Source organism: Mustela nigripes, chromosome 12 (genome assembly GCF_022355385.1).
Source record: "Mustela nigripes isolate SB6536 chromosome 12, MUSNIG.SB6536, whole genome shotgun sequence".
NCBI classification, from domain to species: domain Eukaryota; kingdom Metazoa; phylum Chordata; class Mammalia; order Carnivora; family Mustelidae; genus Mustela; species Mustela nigripes.
Genome location: NC_081568.1, coordinates 8,074,030 through 8,091,967, shown reverse-complemented (window position 1 = coordinate 8,091,967; position 17,938 = coordinate 8,074,030). Strand labels below are relative to the sequence as shown.

At 52.5% G+C, this 17,938-nt stretch overlaps 1 protein-coding gene across 1 annotated transcript in view; it reads right to left on the bottom strand.

The window, feature by feature from the left end:
- Positions 1-6,306: 6,306 nt before the first annotated feature.
- Positions 6,307-17,938, bottom strand: part of ANKRD33B (ankyrin repeat domain 33B) — a 70,925-nt gene continuing 59,293 nt past the window's right edge. Inside the window, exons 3-4 of the mRNA XM_059416908.1 lie at positions 15,862-16,002; positions 6,307-7,509 (exon numbers count right to left, since the gene is read on the bottom strand). Of these exons, the coding sequence (XP_059272891.1) occupies positions 6,677-7,509; positions 15,862-16,002 (974 nt within the window). The 3' untranslated portion in view covers positions 6,307-6,676. The remainder of the gene's footprint in view (positions 7,510-15,861; positions 16,003-17,938) is intronic.

Here is a 17,938-nt window from a genome sequence, read left to right as displayed (position 1 = left end):
AAAAAAAAAAAAAAAAAACTATTTCTAGGAGGATGCATAAATAATTGGTCGGAGGGACTGCCCAAGGGGAGGGTCAGTTGCTTTTCATCTGAGACCCTTTTCACAGTGTTTGATTTATTTTTTCTGAGTGTATGCATTACTTTTTTAGCAAGAAAATAAAATTAATTTTAGAGTTATTTGATAAGCTTTTCAAGGACATGTTTTCAATAAAGAAACCCTAGAACAACACTTACATTGTATCACTTCAGTAAAAGAATACATACAGAGTTCCCGGGGTGGCTAAGTAGGTTAAGTATCTGCCTTCAGCTCAGGTCATGATCTTAAGATCCTGGGATCAAGTCCTGCAAAGGGCTCCCCACAGTGCGGGGGAGTCTGCTTCTCCCTCTGCCTGCTGCTCCTCCTGCCTATGCTTCCCCCTCTGTCAAATACACAAATAAAATCTAAACACACACGCACACACACACACACACAACCGGAAGCTCCCCACCCCAGAAGAGGAGGACAGCAATGGAATTATTTTAACGTAAGTGAAAATATTCCTGGATAAATCATTAGTTTAAAATCTTACCGTCAAAAAGTAGTGTATTGGAAGAAGAAAGTGCATATCTATTTCGAGCAAAGCAACGGACATTAAAAATACGGACATATTTAATTGTCTCCTTTTCTAATTTATACACACTTTGGTTCATTCCACTACCACACCATTGTACCATGAGAATGTTTATTTCACAGGTGATTTTTTAATCCTGTAGCCACAATTCCCCCATACTTTTACATCATTTTTTCTATACTTTTAAAATATGAGATACAGAATTTGTTGGAGGTTAAAAGGGACAGACACATTCTTTCTGCTGAAAAAGGTATCATATTTAACTTAAAGATTATTGTTAACTTTTTGGATAGCAAGAATTTGAAGCTGCTGGGAGTCACGTGTATTTGTAGGTCCCAAAGTAGCCCTGAGGTCTAACTAGGAAAATAGCTTTTATAAACTGTAACAAAACTCACCTCAAAATAAAAACCTATGAAATGTACCCAGTTCTATCCAGAGTCAACATTTTTATAACATTCATTTTCAGAAACGACCATGAAAAACAGCCTCACGTTCAGGAAACAGCCTTTATATTGAGATGGCCTTCCCTGCGATCAGACAGCCCGTGCTCGAGTCTGTCCAGTCCTCCCGGTATTAAAAACACCCATCCTCGGGCGCTCTAGCAAATGCCAGGCGGGACAATGATTTGAACGAAGGGAATCCCAAGGAGAGCTGTTTCTATTCATCTGACCAGAGGGTCCCATTTCCATTCCTCAGGATGTCCCCAAGGCTCCCAAGGTTTATGGGGTTCTTATATAGTTAGCATCCAGTTTTCCAAAGTTGTACAGTTCCAAACCAGTTTCTAGAACCTCTGCTCAAAAACTGGCATTACAGTACTTCAATGCAATCTCTCAAAACTTTATCAGGTCAACACAGGTCACTGCTCTCCCTGGAATGACCAGCTTCATTTTTGTTTGTCGCCTACATTTCCTTCTAAACCAAGACAAAGGTGTAACAGGAGGATGAATCAAATTTCTCTCAAAACTCCAACCATGTCTGCTTTCCTTAGACTACCTAATACTTGGGCAGACTTGGAAAAATCCTACTGCTTCCTCAGGGAAAGATGTTGATCATTCTACAGCTAACCTGGCACCAAATTTCAAAAAACTCGGTCCCCACCCCATGGCCACCGCAGAATGGCTGGTGGAGCTTGGGGACAAGCAGAGTTGTCCTGGCTTCTGGCTTCCACCTCTCAATGCAAAGGTTGAATGTCAAAGGCAAAGAGATGTCCCAGATGGGCTACTGGACATGGCCAGGGAGCTCCTGCAGGAGGCGTCTGGGCCAACACTACCTCGCAGTAAGATCTAGGATGTGACAGGCTGGCTGTGTTGTGTGTTCCATTGGATGAAGGGCTTCCAGTGAGTCTCAGGCTGTCCATCAAAGCAAGTCACCTCTGACGCTCCCTGGGAGCCACAGCAGAGGTCATCTCGGCGAGCACAATGCCTGGTCTCCCTCCAGCTCACCTGTGTGCACACCCGCGCGTGTGGGCACGCTCGCACCTTAGCACACACTGTCCACTCTGGCACGGCTGGTGACCAAGGGCCGTTGGAGCCCTGCAGGGGTCGCGCCTGTCACAGAAGTCCTGTATCAGACTGGCTCACAGTGAGGAGATCGTGCGCACAGCACGGGCATTCAACAGAGTCACTCGGAAACTAGCTGAATCAGTTCAGGTAGTGGTGGGTTTGTGTTTTTGCTTTTTTTTTTTTTTTTTAAATTCTCCCCCCCCCCTCCCGCCCCCCCAAAAAAACAATCTCCGGAAGAATTTTTTTTTTTAGCCTCTTCTTTTAAATGTTAATGAAGAAACCTGTGAATTTGAGGTCCCAGAAATGAACAGCTGACTCGAGTCACCCAGACAAGTTTAAACGCACGGGGGTGTGAAACGGGGAACGCAGCCATCAGCCTTTTAGGAAGAACTAACTGTTCTACCTTCTCTGCCGGTAACGGCCTCCCACTGGGATTATCCACCCAGTCCCATTGCTGCGACGGACCCTCGGCCTTCCCTCCTCTATAGCAAGGTGGTCCGGGACCCGAGGACCCCATGGCCAGGGGCTTCAGCCTGCGGAAAGGCCACAGCCGGTAGAGCCTCCAGTTCCCTGCACAGGCCGTAAAGGGCCCCAAGCAAATACTGGCGTACCGAGAACAATGTCATCACTTAAAAGCTTGTGACCAGCAGCTTTACACGGTTCATGATGGATGTCTAGAGCCCGGGGGGCCCATGTGTGGCACGAGACCAGGAAAGGGGCGAGCAGAGCTCTGCAGGTGCACCCAGGGAAAGAGGACAGCGGACCTGCATCAGGCCTGCACCCCTGGCGCAGCACGACGGTTTGCTCTCCGACTTTGTCGTGGGGACGAGGGGGGGCTGGCAGGACTCTTGCCAGAGGCTGCAAGAGATAAACCAGGTCCACTTCTTAGTCTTGGCTCCTTTACTGAACTCTCAGTGGCGGCGGACCCTTTCCTCACGACTTGCTACCGCAGATTCCTCCCTAGGAATGACAGGCTTTGCATCCGCTTCGGGACTGGGGGCTGGCCCCACCTCGTGGGAATCTGCTTCACGCACAGCCGCCTGGCCCCCGCGCAGACCGCCAGAGACCTGCTCACCCCCACCAGCATGAGAGCAAGCGGGCGGAGGCGGTCCGCACCCGCGTGCCCCGTGTTCTAGCTGCAGCACCCATCTCTCCGTCCCTCTCCCCAGAATGAGCCTGGTGTCCCGGGAGGGCCCGAAGCCGAGACGAGGGGCTGCGACTCCCGCTCATTATGTCGCTAAGGTATGCAGTGTGGCCCGGAGCGTGCCGGGAGCGGCCTCGGAGACAGGAAGGAAGGTCCATGATGTTCTGGGCTGTTTCTCCAGGCAGCCAAAGACATGGCAAGTTTATGCTCTGACACTGAGGTCATCCCAGACGAAGCTCTCCCGGCTCTTCTCTCCTCCTGCCCAGTGGGGAGCCCGGTGGCAGGGCTGACCCCGGAGCACTGGAGTCCCATAAGTCAGGACAAGAAACTGTCACTGTCACCCCACCCACCCTGGTGGCAGAGGGGGAGGGGCCAGTTCTAGAGGTAAAATCGGAGGCTGGTCATCTGTGTTAACGAAGCCACCACCACTGAACATACCGGCAGAATCTGTTTTAAATACAAGGGTTCTCTGCTCGGCAGGGAGCCTGCTTCCTCCTCTCTCTCTCCGCCTGCCTCTCTGCCTACTTGTAATCTCTGTCTGTCAAATAAAATAAAAATAAAATCTTTAAATACAAGGGTTCGCACCCACAAGAGGTAACTGAGAGGGGCTGAGGTGACCTCCCGTCCACCCCGGAGCTGTTCAAGCTGTCAAAGTCCCGGGTCTCCAGGAACCAGAAAATCCCAACTGAGGGAGGTGGCGGACATCTCCCTGGAAGACAGCAGCATTGACGTCGTCTTGGAACACTTTCTTCCATCTAGTGTAATCATAATTCACTCGAAAGTATTAAAATATACTTCATCCTTTCCTCTAACTACATGTATATATAAATCCCTGAGAAGGTACCTGTCAACTTGAAATTCACTATTTACAGGTAATAAACACCAGGGGGGCAAGCAGACCCCGGGTCCCCCGCTCCCTACAGGACAGCAGAGCAGTGCTTCATCTGTCAGGAAAGCAAACTAGGTCTCCCTCCCTTAAATGGGCACAAGGGTGGTGGGGGGCGGAGGGCTGGCTCAGTCGGTTGAGCATCCGATTCTTGGTTTCGGCTCGGGTGGTGATCTCATGGGTTGTGGGATGGAGCCCCACCATCGGGCTCCTTGCTCAGCAGGGAGTCTGCTTGAGAGAGTCTCTCTCCCTGTCCCCCCCCTCTCTCTCAAAATAAATAAATAAATGAACCTATCTTAAGGGGGGAAAAAAAAGGCATGGGTGAGAGCTGTGCCGAAATTCTAAGACCATCCGCACAGAAGCTGGTAAAATCTGTCCCCCGTTCACTGGGTCGGTGGAGGTATTTCCACAATTCAGCAGGGACACCGCACTGCCTCTCGTGATCGCCTTGCTTTTCTGCCCTTTCTTAGACCTCAGAGTGGTGGGGCCAGGGAGGGTCAGAGCTGTTGGCCAAAGCTGCGGAAGAAAACAGGCAGAAGAGGCAAGCGAGGAAGGGAGCAGGCAAGGGGGAAGGCAGGGAACCAACGTGGTGACAGAGCTGAGCGGACGTGCGGAAAGCAGCAGGAGGTGACCGGCCATCACCGCCCCTGCCCCCGACCACCGCGGGAAGCGAGGAGGCAAAAGGTGACCCTCTCAGTGAGAAAATGCGGCCAGCCATTCAAAGCAGCGAAAATACATGAACCAGACCAAGATGTCAACAGATGCGGGACCAGACTGTTGGGGAGACTAGGCGCGTTTCTCTTCCCCTCGGGGACCAGCCCTCATCTCATCCAAGGGGACTCGGCCAATCCCAACTCTTGGTCACTAGGATGACGTGCAGCCACCCAGTATCAGTGATGCTAAAAGCAGGGCCAGGCCTCTCTGCCATTCTGGAAAGAGGGAGGAGCTCGCTTAAATCGGACCTTGAGAGCTGCATTATCATCACCCTGACCATCAGGCTGGGGCTGCCCAACAGCCTGTTAATTGAGGTATCTTGAGAGGTAAGTGTGAGACCCCAGATAAGCTCAATGTCTCTCGGTGCCAACTGGGAGGGACTAGGGAGAGGCTAGCGCCATCCCTGCCCACATCACGAGACAGGTGCTCGAGTCCCTGCCCAGCCTGGGAGCACGATCTGACATGCGAATCCAGGCTTGTAAGAAACAGCTTCCCAATCGGTCTCTACGCTTTGAAATCTACAGCTCCCAAGTAGGATAATCTTAAAATAAAGTGCTGTCAGTAGTGCATATGTGACCGGTACTCTATAACCTAGATGGCCGGAGATTCATTAGAATTTCTCAGTGTTTTGGAGTATGGACAGAAACTCACACAGAGAGCTCAGGGCCCAGGGCAAATCCCACACGTGCTCTGCCCAGGTCCCGCATCTTGGAAATTCTACAAAGTCTGCATGAGGAGAAACTGAACATCACAGACAGTCATCAGAGGAAAAATAAAAGTAATTCCACCCCAGAGACTTTTTGGAATTGAGGCTGGAGGAGGGAGCCATCCAGCCCACTCCAGGAGAATTTGCCTAAAACAAGTTTGCTTAATATTCCTGTTCCTCTGGCCCCTCCCCCTTTCCAGCAGATTGTATCACTCTGGGGCCTTATTCTTTTGCATCTTTTTTTATATTTTAAGGGTATCTGAATTCAATCTATCTGAAAGCACAGAGGACTTAATTTTGTACTTCTGATAAAAATTGATTACATCTGCCCCCGCTTTATTAAATAACAGATTTTTCTCGTATCTGTCCTGTTTTTTAATATGTTAAAGGCTTTGCATCCAGTTTATCTAAAGTCCCTTGCTTAAGATACTTAGTTCTAGCAATAAGTACATGCTTCTCTCTGCTTGGTTTTATATTTTGAGAACAGGTTTTTCTTTGTTATTATTACCGTCTAAGTAAGAGAGCTATAAAATAAGATACGAGAACGTCTGATTCTCCTGTCTCATGTCATCATTTTGCTGGAAAAGGAAATGCCTCCATTGGATAGAAACAAATGTTCAGAATCACTTCATGAAATCCGTGAGAACATATAATGCTCATGCATGCCCAACAGAAGAAAGGGAAACTTCCACGAATTCCGTATGAAATCAGAGATATCACAAATAATTATTGCCAGAAACAGTATGCTAAACAAAGGGTCTTCGGGCAAATGTATTAAAACCGTCTTAAATACAAACAGCCCATCACCAGTAAAATGCTGCAAATTTGATCATAATTAAAAATACAAAATTCTTCTAAATTTCTCAAGTGAGGTTCAAAAGGTAGGCTCTGGGGCAGAGTTGCCGGCCAGGTGTACTGATCTCTAGGGGAACTGGTTTTAGGCTAATCCACTGGTGCCCTGCCCCAATCACTCAACGGTGCAGCGCGTCTGGGCCCCCGGCTGGGGACCTGCAGGGTGGCGCGGCGCTCCGGGAGGGGTGAGGGCAGGAGGGCGCCGTCCTTCTCCCAGCGCGGAGCCCCACCGCCTCCTCCCCCACCTCACACGCTTCAGCCCTCACGTCCTTTTCCTCCAGGAGGGCGCCCGCTTCTCCTTCTGCGCCGCCGCCGCCCGCTGCTTCTCCGCCTCCTCGGCCCTGCGCTTTTCCTCCTTGGCCTCCTTGTAGCGCCACTTGGGGAGCTGCAGGTGGGCGCTGTCCTTGGTGCTGCCCTTGGCGGAGGCGCGCTCGGGCTGGAAGGTGGGCGCGGGCGCCTTGCTGATGCGCACGCGGGGGATGACCACGCCGGGCCGAACGCTGCTCCTTCGCAGCAGTTGCAGGGGCAGGAGGCTGGCCCTCCGCGGGGCCCCCGGCAGGTGCGGGGCCGGGAGGCTGGCCTGCGGCGCCCCCTCTCTGGAGACCCCCGCAGCCTGCGAGGTCCGGACCGGCTGCTCAGAGCCTTCTATCCTGTCACTCTCCCGGGCGCGCGCGGCCCGGCTCCCGCGAGCCTCGAGGATCTCCTGCACCGCCAGCCGCCTTTTCCCCACACAGGGGGGGCTCTCGGGGCACACAGTCTGGCAGACGATGGCCACGGCGGGGCTGTACAGGCTCGTGGTCATCCGGACCATGTGGTCCAGGACGCCCCCATCCTCCAGGCCCTGGCGTGAGCGGGAGGTCAGAACGGACCGCACAAGCTCCGTGAGCCTCTGCAAGCAGTTTTTGGAGCCCGTGGGCTTCAGAGTGGCCTCCGGGGGCAGCGGCAGCTCTGGTCTGTACTTTTCCCCAAACTGCTCCGGGCAGGGTCGCTCCAACAGCCTCTGGATGAGGCGGACGGCCTCCAACCGGCCCGTGTAAGCAGCCCACTCCTGGGGCGACATCCCACGGCGGGGGTCTCTGGCATGGACGTCTGCCCCTGAAAAAAATGCACACAGTCATGGGCGAAGGCAACAAGAACTTTCCTGGCCAATGGCAGGAAACGGAAGAGGGAAATGGATCAAAGGTAAAACTTCCAAAACCTACCTGAGGCTGTGCCCCATGGATGAACCTGGGTCTGACCAAGAACTACTTGCCTGCACTATCCTTACTACACAACCCACAGAAGTGCTCCGTTGAAGGGCTTACCTTTCCTAAACAAAACCGCCTGAACACAGTCCCAACATCCTGGATTTTTTTTTTTTTTTAAGATTTTATTTATTTATTTGACAGAGATCACAAGCAGGCAGAGAGGCAGGCAGAGAGAGAAGAAGGGAGGGAAGCAGGCTTCCTGCTGAGCAGAGAGCCCGATGTGGGTCTCGATCCCAGGACCCTGGGATCACGACCTGAGCCGAAGGCAGAGGCTTTAACCCACTGAGTCACCCAGGTGCCCCCATCCTGGAATTTTTAAAGAAATAAGATTTTATGGCTTTCCAGCAATGGAGAGATGACTCGACAGCAAAGGTGCCTCATGAAGACTTCACTGATGTTACCAGAATGTTCTAGAATACTAAAGGGAATGATCACTTGCAAAGCATTCGGCATCCCCTTTACTTATCATCTCACGTTTTCCTCATAGATCTCATGGGAGGAATGTGAGGGTCCCTATTTTGCAAGAAATGTGTGGTCCCTTCACGCCTTATACTCAGTGGTTAGTAGGTCCAGGGTCTATCCTCTTTACCAGACTGTGGGCTTCTTCAGGGCAGAGCACACATCTTCCTCGTTTTTGTTTCCTCGACACATCTCATCCTGGCTGGTAGGAGGCGTGCACTGAGGGATGGTAGTCACACGGCCCAAGGGACCTACCTGAGGCCTCAAAGCTGGTAATGGAGGTTCTCAGCCCTGCACATTTCCCGCCATCCTGCAGGGAAGAACGCTTCCTCACGGACAGCTAGCTGTCTGTGTCAACGTGGCCAGACTATAGTACCCAGGGATTTAAACACCCATCTAGGTGTAGTTAGCATCCACAATCAATTGACTGAGTCAAGGAAATTACCGTCAATAACATGGGTGGGCCTCATCCAATCAGTTGAAGGCCTTCAGATCAAAAGTTAAAGATTTGGGGAGAAAAAAAACAATTCAGCCTCAAGACTGCAGCATTAACTCCTGCCCAAGTTTCCAGCCTAATGGCCTGCTCCCACTACTTTTGGGCTCTCCCACCACCAAAATCACGTGAGCCAATTCTTTAAAATAAATCTCTTAAATGTGTATTACTTATTAGTTCTGTGTCTCTAGAGAACCCTGCGTCCTACACCCTCAGTCTCCCTTACACTAGTCACTTCCTTAATAAATCTCCCTCACACCATGCACCGCTCCCTCCTAATACTGCAAATTTAAACTTCAACTCAACTTGATGAAATGTTCATAAATTTCAGTGTGGTGCTATAAGAGAAATTAATAAGGAATTGCTGTTCAATTAATCTTGGTCCAATCTCAGCCCCATACACAGTTAAAAATCATTCAGGATTTCAGGTCCCATTAGTCATACTTTCCCTGGCAAAGCAATGTGGAGAAGTAGGGCAATTATCTAGTCTGTGAGCTCCCCTGGGACCAGGACTGGCAGAAGCTTCAGCATTTATAGCCCACGCAGACCCAGGTGTCTGACACGCGGCATCGGCTCAGTGTGCGCTCAACAGAGGTGAGGAGGGCTCACCCCTGCAGTGCCCCCCACCATCACCCGGCCCAGGCAGGCCCAGCCCACCTGAGATCGCCTCATAATGCTCTTCACTCTGGGGCACATTTAAAAAATAGGCATATTAAAAGAGTGGTAATTATTTGGAACTGGAAATCGGGATGGAACTCATTAGCCAGAGTACAATTTATAAACTGACAAAAATGAAAAGGGGGCAGTAAAAATGTCACCGCAAAAAATAGATGACACATTAAACCTTAATTAATTGCATGTCACTTAAAAAGGTACAAACTGCAAAATTAAAATCTTAATGAACACGGCTGCAGAGAGTCATTTCTCAAAAGCTAATGGAAAACTAAAGGAACAGCTGTCCAAAGTGTAGCACGCGTCCTGTTTTCTCCTCGGGCCTTTTCAAGATGATCCTGGAAACCACACACATTCTGAAGAACAAGGCCAGGCTGACGGGGTTGTGGCCCGGGACATGAGTCATGCTGTAATCTGGGGACCCAGTTCCCTTCGCAATCAGCAAGGGCAACATTAAGGGCCTGGACTGGATGCCATGATTAAATCAGGGCAGACCAGCACCCATGATCGCTACAGAAACCTTTTGGAGAACACGGAGACATGTGACAGGCCAGCCTATGCATCTCCTGCCCGTGGACTGTGGGCCTCTTCACCCCCGACCCAAGGCTGTTCTGCCCAGAGCTCCGGCCACACAGAACAAAACTGGGTGTCCTGCCCAGGAATCCATCCGCCGCCACGTGGAATGCTGTGAGCTGTCCACACACAGACCTCTGTTTTCCTCAAGGCCGCAACGTACCCAGCTCTAGGCGACACACTGTGACTGCTATAACCCGAGGCCTTCCCACCTCAGGACTACTGATGTTTGGGGACGATCTGTGGTGTGGGGGCTCTCCCGTGCTTTGGTAAGACTTCTGACGGCAGCCCGTCCCTACGCAGTAGATGCCAGTGGGATTCCACAGTTGTGACAGGCCAAAATGTCCCTAGAGATTACCAAATGTTCGTGGGGGGCGGGGGGGGCGGGGGCAACACACACCCCCAGCTGAGAATTACCGGTCGAACCCCGTAACCGCAGTCCCATTCCCCTTTTCCTTCGCCTCCCTTACAGCTGGTCGGTGAGCCCCAAAGAGAAGGCTTTTGAACGCTGATCAAAGCGACCGTGCGGTTGGTGGTGCTGCTTCCTATCTGAAGCCTGGACTTCGGGTGACCAAGCCACAGGGGGGCCCTAGAGGGGGGAGCTGGGTGGACAGAAAAAGGGACCTAGCTCTGTGATGTCCTCACAGAGTTCAGGGCCGCTCCGTGACCGCCCACCGCAAGGCTTCTGGTGAGGTGAGAAAAACATGCTTGTTTTCTTTCAGCCACTGTCAAGTCAGGACGTCTGCGACGGGAAGCAGAAAGCTTTCCGAAGGTGCTAAAGAGAAACAAGCTAGTTTGCCTCATTCCCCCTCAGAGGCGTCCCCTGAGAGCGCGGCTGGGTCGTGGGACCAGCGGCAGGCAGAGCTGTGTCCCTTCCTTTCCTGTTTCTCTGCCAGCCCCCGTGTTTTCTACCCTTCGAAGCCCAGCTCTGGCCCCCCTCCACCAAGAGGCCTTTCTGGTCACACGGGACCCCTGTGGACCAGTCCCTGCAGGTCTCCTCCTGGGCCAGCCCGGCCTGTGTCTTGGGGACTGGGGGTAAAATTGAGGAAATGAATCAGGATTCAGGGTCTCAGGAAAGAGACCCGATCTGGAGGCGGCAAGGACAGACCACCTGCTTCCAGCCTGCCCCACCCCTGAAGGCTTTTCCAAGATACCCCGTACTTGGTCTTGTGGAGGGTGTGAGCAGGGCCCACCCCCGGCGGCCCCAGGGACCCCCTTCCCTCTCCTTCACGCGGCTTCCTGGCTCACCTTCCAGAAAAACTACCTGCCCCCACGGCCTCGTGTCAAGGTTTGCTTTCGGGCCAGCGAAATGCCCAAGCGAAGACACCGGCCTCAGGGACACGGAATGCCCGACTCAGCTTTTTCACCGCATGATCACTGGAGACTATCCCAACTCGGCCAATTCTCAGGTCACAGGAAGTCCATGTTTTCCTGATCAACAGAAAGAAACCTCTGCAGTGATATCAAATCACCTGGCTTTCCAGAAGCACACAGTCGGGACTGGAACAACCGCGGGCCAACAACGGGACTGCGTCTCCCTCATTAAACAAGCCCTGACACCTCCCAGAGGGCTGCCTTGTTGCCCGGAATCGCGGGCAGAGGCGAGCATCTTGTCTGCCTGTGTCTGCTTCTCAAGCGCCGTGGCAATCACACACTTCAGGATAAAAGCCGGTTCCCTTAAGCGAGTCTGGCGCCAGCCAACCTCCACTGAGCTCTGCTTCCCTTCAGAGAAAATCACGGCCTCGTTATGCCTTCTCCGAGCCACTTATTTGAATAGACCTGTCACTCGGGGGCATTAGTATTCCATGGAATTAACAAGAACCTGCAGCCCCACTTGCGATGCTTATCAGCGGGGCTGACATTATTCCTCGGGAAACCAAAAACCAAAGAGCCCATAAATCAGCTTTTCAGAACCTGGTTATGTTTTTAAGAAAATCTAACGTTTTGATCATTCTAATGTTATTTCGTTCTGCCTGACAAGGTAAGATAAGATGATGATGCGTGTCTGGATGTTAGGAAATGACTGGAAAATCTAAACAGTTGAGGGGGCGCCCAATTCAATCACCCATCATTTCTCAACAGAAACGGGTCTTACCGAACATAACAAAGTTGCAACTTGGAAATCCAACTCAGGGACAAGAAATACTCCCAAGTACAGAGCGACACTTGCACTTGAAACCATGAGGATGGGCGACACCGCTCTCTACCCTAACCACTCACACACAACCCTGCTTGTGTCTTCTGCTTCTGGAATGACCATAGGGTGCCCTTCTGTGATCAGCTCTCAGGGAACCCTCCCCAGCCGCACACAAATGCACACTCTGTTGAAATGTCCACCCAAAGAAATACTCTGGCATTCGTATCTTTAAAGGTTTCAGTTTTTCTAAATGCTGATATATTAAATGTAAATAACAAGACTTAAAAATACTGTGCCAACTTTTTAAATATCCCAACATGGATCCTTCATGCTGTCTGATCACCCAAGCCAGGAGGGATTTCGATCACACAGGTTTTGGCTTTTTCTTTTAAAACCTACATGCAGGGGCGCCTGGGTGGTTCAGTGGGTTAAAGCCTCTGCCTTCAGCTCAGGTCATGATCCCAGGGTTCTGGGATCAAGCCCCGCATCAGGCTCTCTGCTCAGCGGGGAGCCTGCTTCCCTCTCTCTGCCTGCCTCTCTGCCTACTTGTGATCTCTGTCTGTCCAATAAATAATCTTTAAAAAAATAAAAAATAAAACAAACATGCACATCTACTGTAAAAGAAAAACGTCCTGTGTTTTCCTGGGAAAGGAAGTGTCGGCCACCTTGTGTAAGAGCAGGAAATTTAAATCTCTAGAAGTTAAACAACCACAATCTTAGAGGGTCACTCAAAAACTCTCCAAGAAGATTTTTCCTTTAAGAGGATTATAGGCAAAACTGGAAGGAGGAAACGCTTGTAAGAGGGAAAAGATGCTCTTTTTATGTTTTCTATCCTTTCCCAATTAGTCACATCAGTGGATCTCAACAGGAGGGGACTTCACCCCCACCCCCACCCCAGGGGGCACTTGGTAGCATCTGGAGACATGTTTGGTTGTCACGACCAGGGCTGCCCCCACCACCAAGAAGTCCCCAGCACCAGACAGATGTCAACAGTGCTGACGTTCAGAAACCCCGAGCAATAGCGTATCGCCCTCAGTAGGAAAGTTTAAGTGTTTTATCCCAAGGCTGCCTGCCAAGGGGAAAACCATAGCACTGTTTTTCAGTCATGTAACAAATAATTACTGAGTGCACAAATCCCCCAGAAATAATAATGACAACCGGCGCAGACCGAAGGCCTGTGTGCGCCCCATTGCTGTGAAGGAGGTTGAGGGGGGTCTTCCGTCCCCATCAAGCCCTCCCGCAGCAGCCACCAGCACCTGCCGCACTTCACAGAAGGGGAAACTGAGGCCCCTCGCATTAGGTGACTGGCCCCAGTACAGAGGGGAGAGTTGAAAGGGGCTGGACTCTGAAACCAGCAGTCCTGGCTTCCAAGTTAGTTTTCCTGACCATTCTGCTCTGACAGTGAACAGTTCAAGGACGGCTGCACCAGGGTCTGCACGCCTGTGGATTGTTCTAGATTTTGATGCAGCAGGACAGGGCTCAGGAGCAGAGAACAGGAGAGGGAAGGGAGACTCGTACATAAAACCCAAGGTCAAATTCATTATCCGTAACCAAGGGGGAAGAAAACAAGGCTGGCACTGGGTGCACTGTCCTGACACGGGCCCAGCTTCAAGACCCCAAGTATGCTTCTGTAGCCCTGTCGGTGCTTCGCAGATGCCCGAACCTCTACCAGACCCAGGAAAGCAGCAGAGTGACAGCAGAACCCGAGCAGCTTCCACAGACATGGGAAGGCAACCGACCTAAAAACAAAAGGGTTTGTCCAAAGTTCACATGAACTCATCAGGAAAAATGCAGTGATATGATGGACACCATAAATTCTTGGTTAAAAAAGTAAATTTCAGGGTGCCTGGGTGGCTCCGTCGGTGAAGTGTCTGCCTTCAGCTCAGGTCATGATCCTGGGGTCCTGGGATCGAGCCCCGCATCGGGCTCTCTGCTCAGCGGGGAGCCTGCTTCTCCCTTTGCCTCTCCCCTTTCCCCGCCCCCACACTTGTGCACTCTCTCTCTCTCTCAAATAGATAAATAAAACCTAAAAAAAAAAAAAAAAGTAAATCACTAGGAAAAGAAAATATCTGAGAGGAAGGTAAACGGTAAGAGACTCTTAACCACAGAGAACACACTGAGGCTGCTGGGGGCGGGGGAGAAGATGGGCTCGTTGGGGGATGGGCATTCAGGAGGGCACTCGGTGTGATGAGTGCTGGCTGTTGTAAGTTTTAAATCACTACGTTCTACTCCTGGGACTGATATTACACTACATGTTAACTAAGTAGAATTTAAATAAAAAACTAAAACAGGGGCACCTGGGTGGCTCAGTGGGTTAAAAACCTCTGCCTTCGGCTCAGGTCATGATCCCAAGGTCCTGGGATCGAGCCCCACATTGGGCTCTCTGCTCAGCAGGGAGCCTGCTTCCTCCTCTCTCTCTCTGCCTACTTGTGATCTCTGTCTGTCAAATAAATAAATAATATCTTAAAAAAAAAAAAACCAAAAACCTGAAACATTAAAAAAATCAATCAATTGATCACTCATAGTTATAATCAATATAATTTATATAATATACATATACAATCATAGAACTCAATTATAACTAGCTCCAGAAGTAGTAAATGCAGACGAAGCTTCCTCCAAACACAAAAGCATCACAAACACCATTTAATGAGGAAGAACCAACCACCTCTCATTGCTATAGGACAGGCAAGGCCTCAACGTGGCCAAAACCGGTATCTTGCCTTTAAAAAATGAAAACTGTCAGAGTCAAAAGCACCATCAATGGGATTAAATCTAATTATGCTCTTTTTAATTTCCGTGCAAGTTGTCTTCCTTGAAGCCTGTGGTCGCTTGCTAAAGCACTGAGGTGGAAGCGGGAGAAAACACAGCCCAGCACCCCAGTGTGATCACCAGGACAACGCCAGACAGGCCGGGGACACCGGATCCGAGCCAGTATGGAGACGGTCAGGTCAGGAGCGAGGAGGGGAGACAGGGCCACCGTCCCTGGCCCCAGGACACGGGGGATACAGGACAATTCCAAGAAGGAGCCTGGATGGGATCCCGGCGCGGAAGGGGGACAGCAACGGATGCGCGGGTGAAACCGGAGTCAAGCCCGGAGGTTGGGGACAGCGACGAGTGACAGCCGTGCAGGACTCGGTGCTATTTCTGTCACTTTCCATACATCTGAGTTTGTCCCAAATAAAAGTTTCCTCTAAAAATAAGTAGCAGCAACTCATCTAAAGCAGGGTCACAGCTCATCCTGGGGGGTGGGGGGAAGTCATGACTTTCACTGCATGATGGGGAGCAGGGCGGGGGGAAGCTCAGAGAAGGAAGCGCTCCCTCCCGGACGACCAGGTCACAAAGGGCACGGCGGGGGCGGGGGGTGCCCGCTGACCCAAAGCTACCACCAAAGACTTTCCGCTCGGTGACATGTCACACACATCGGCATGTGATTCCAACCACCAGCAAGTGGGGATGCAGGATGGCTACTGGGTCCCCCCCCGCCACCCCCGGGGCCACCCTCAGCGGGACATGCCCGCACTGGGAGCCCAGGCCTGAACACACATTTCTAAGAACAAATACAGGCAGGAGGAAGCTAGGGCTGAGGGAAAAGCCAACCAGGGAGCAAGGAGGGGTTTCCTGCCGAGTGACCAGCACTGGGACCTCCCTCCCACCGCACCCCCAAGCGTTTGCCTTCCTTCCCGGCGGTGCCCTCAGCAGGTTACAGCCACACCCTCAAAGACACTAGTCTCTGTTGCACCCACTAGGCTTCGTCCCTACGGAACAGATTCATCTCAGTCCACAATCTCCAAGGAAGCAAGATCAGCATTTGCCGAGACCCTCAGGACACCCCCCCCCCCCGCCCTGGCGGGGCGGGTACCAACCTGCTAGCATCAGGGCTCGGATGCACTCCGTCCGGCCCTGCATGGCGGCTTTCATCAGGGCCGTGAACCCGAACGCGTTCCTCCTCTCGAGATCGAGGCCAGGAAAATAGTTCAGCAAGTAGTTGGTGACGGTGGCGTGCCCTGCGAAGAGAGTCACAAACGGTTACTGGCACAGTCCGCCAGGGGTGCCATGCGCGGACCTCCGGGACGAGGCCACCCGCACGGCCGGGCGGGGCTGCCCTCAGCCGCAGGAAATAACTCTCACGGCGCTGGGAAACAGCAAGACACGGGGCAACACCGGTTTGTTCCGGTTCTCTGCACCCCCCGCCCCCCCACCCTGCACCGGGGAGCTCAGCTGTTCCTCTGTCTGGTAAGGAGGGACCGTGGGGAGCCCGCGGAGGGTGGGGACGCCGGGCGGGAGCGGAGCGAGCCCGCAGCGACACTGGCTGATCAGGGGACAGACAGGTCCTGGAGGCTGTGGGGCTGTCAGCAACCAGCAGGAGGTGCCAGGGCCAGCAGACGCACAACTGAAAATGAACCTCGGAGCCATTTCTCAGCGCTCCCTCGGGGAAGGTCGTCATCACAGCCCGGGGATACGCGAATTCATGCTGTCATCCGCCGTTACCACTTGGATGTGTCTGTCTGTCTGTCTCTGTCACACACACTCGCGGGCAGGAGGCAGGAACGTGGGGGATGTTGCAACCCCCCCCCCCGGGCCCTGCCCTTCTCTGAGCTGCCATCCCCACCCTCACCCCTGCTGGCCTCAGGCAACAGGCCCAGGCAAGCATGAGCAGTCCCAGGCGGCCCAGCCTGGCCCCAGGGGAGGGGCTAGGCGCCCAGTCTCCTTCCTTACACGCTGCGGATCCAGCCCTCTGAAATGCCCCCCCACCCTGTTCTTCCCGGGGCACACATGTTCCTGGGGAACCCCCGGGTCAGGCTGCAGGCTGGGGCCTCACGGACACTCCAGGGCTCTCTGTCCTGAAATGAGCTGCACCCCCTCCCCGCCCCGGGAGGCCTCTGTGCCATCCTGATGCCGGAGCCATGAGGCCCCTTCCCCGCGGGGCTCAACCAAAATCGGGGTGCGACTCTTCTAGAACCACTGTCATCTGCTTACCATAGACCTCAGCCTGTCTGCTGAACTCATGGTAAAAATTAAAAGGTGAACCACGAAGCCTTCCGAGCGCGAAACCCTGACTAACAGGACCTCTCCGGACACAAGCTGCACCCACAGGTGCGACCCTCCGGGACGAGACTCACGGATTCCCCCCCGCAGCTGGAACCTGGGGACTCGGGCACTCACCGGGCCCTCCACTGTCATCCAAGCTGCTAGGCTGGGGAAGATGCCAGCTGTCTGGGGGGGGGGGGGAGGGGGGTCCTTTGATCTCAGTTAGGCTCGTCACCCAGCTAAACGCTCTGCAGCACCCGTCAGATTCCGAGCGAAACGAACTGCAATTCAGAGCCATTTCTTTTCAAACGTGAAAATGCGTCCGTCATCATTTGTAGCAGGACGTCCTCTGCGCCATTGTGAACTGATGCTTGGAACAGGCGGGGAGAGGGAAAACCGGAAAGCCACACAGCAAACAGCCCATTGCACAGAACCGCTCGGCTGCTGACGCCGAGTCGGGAAAACCAACACGTGGTCGCCTCGCTGACTACAGGCAAGAGCTTTCCGTGGCCCGTGAAATCCGTCCTGCCTCCCCACTGGCTATCTCAGGACAGCAGACACCTCCGTCACACAGGTGGCCTCATGCAATGAAATCAGGGGTGGATCAGATGCTTCCAAGGACATCCAGAGAGTAACCTCTCTTCTGTTGAAAAAGGACAATGGGTCCAAAATGGAGTCGCTTAGGCTAAGCCCCCAGGAACCGAACCAAGACTTAATTATAGTTTTGGTTCCCCCAGAGCCGGAGTCTTCAACGCATCCATCAGCAATCAGCCGCTGCACAGCTTCCTTGTTCTTCCTCTCGCTTCCTCCCGCCTTCCCCGTCCCCCTCTTACTCTGTACAACTCCTGGGGGGCGGGGGGGCGGGAGCTTTCTATCTGCTAGATGCAATGCTGCCTAATTTGAATCTACTTT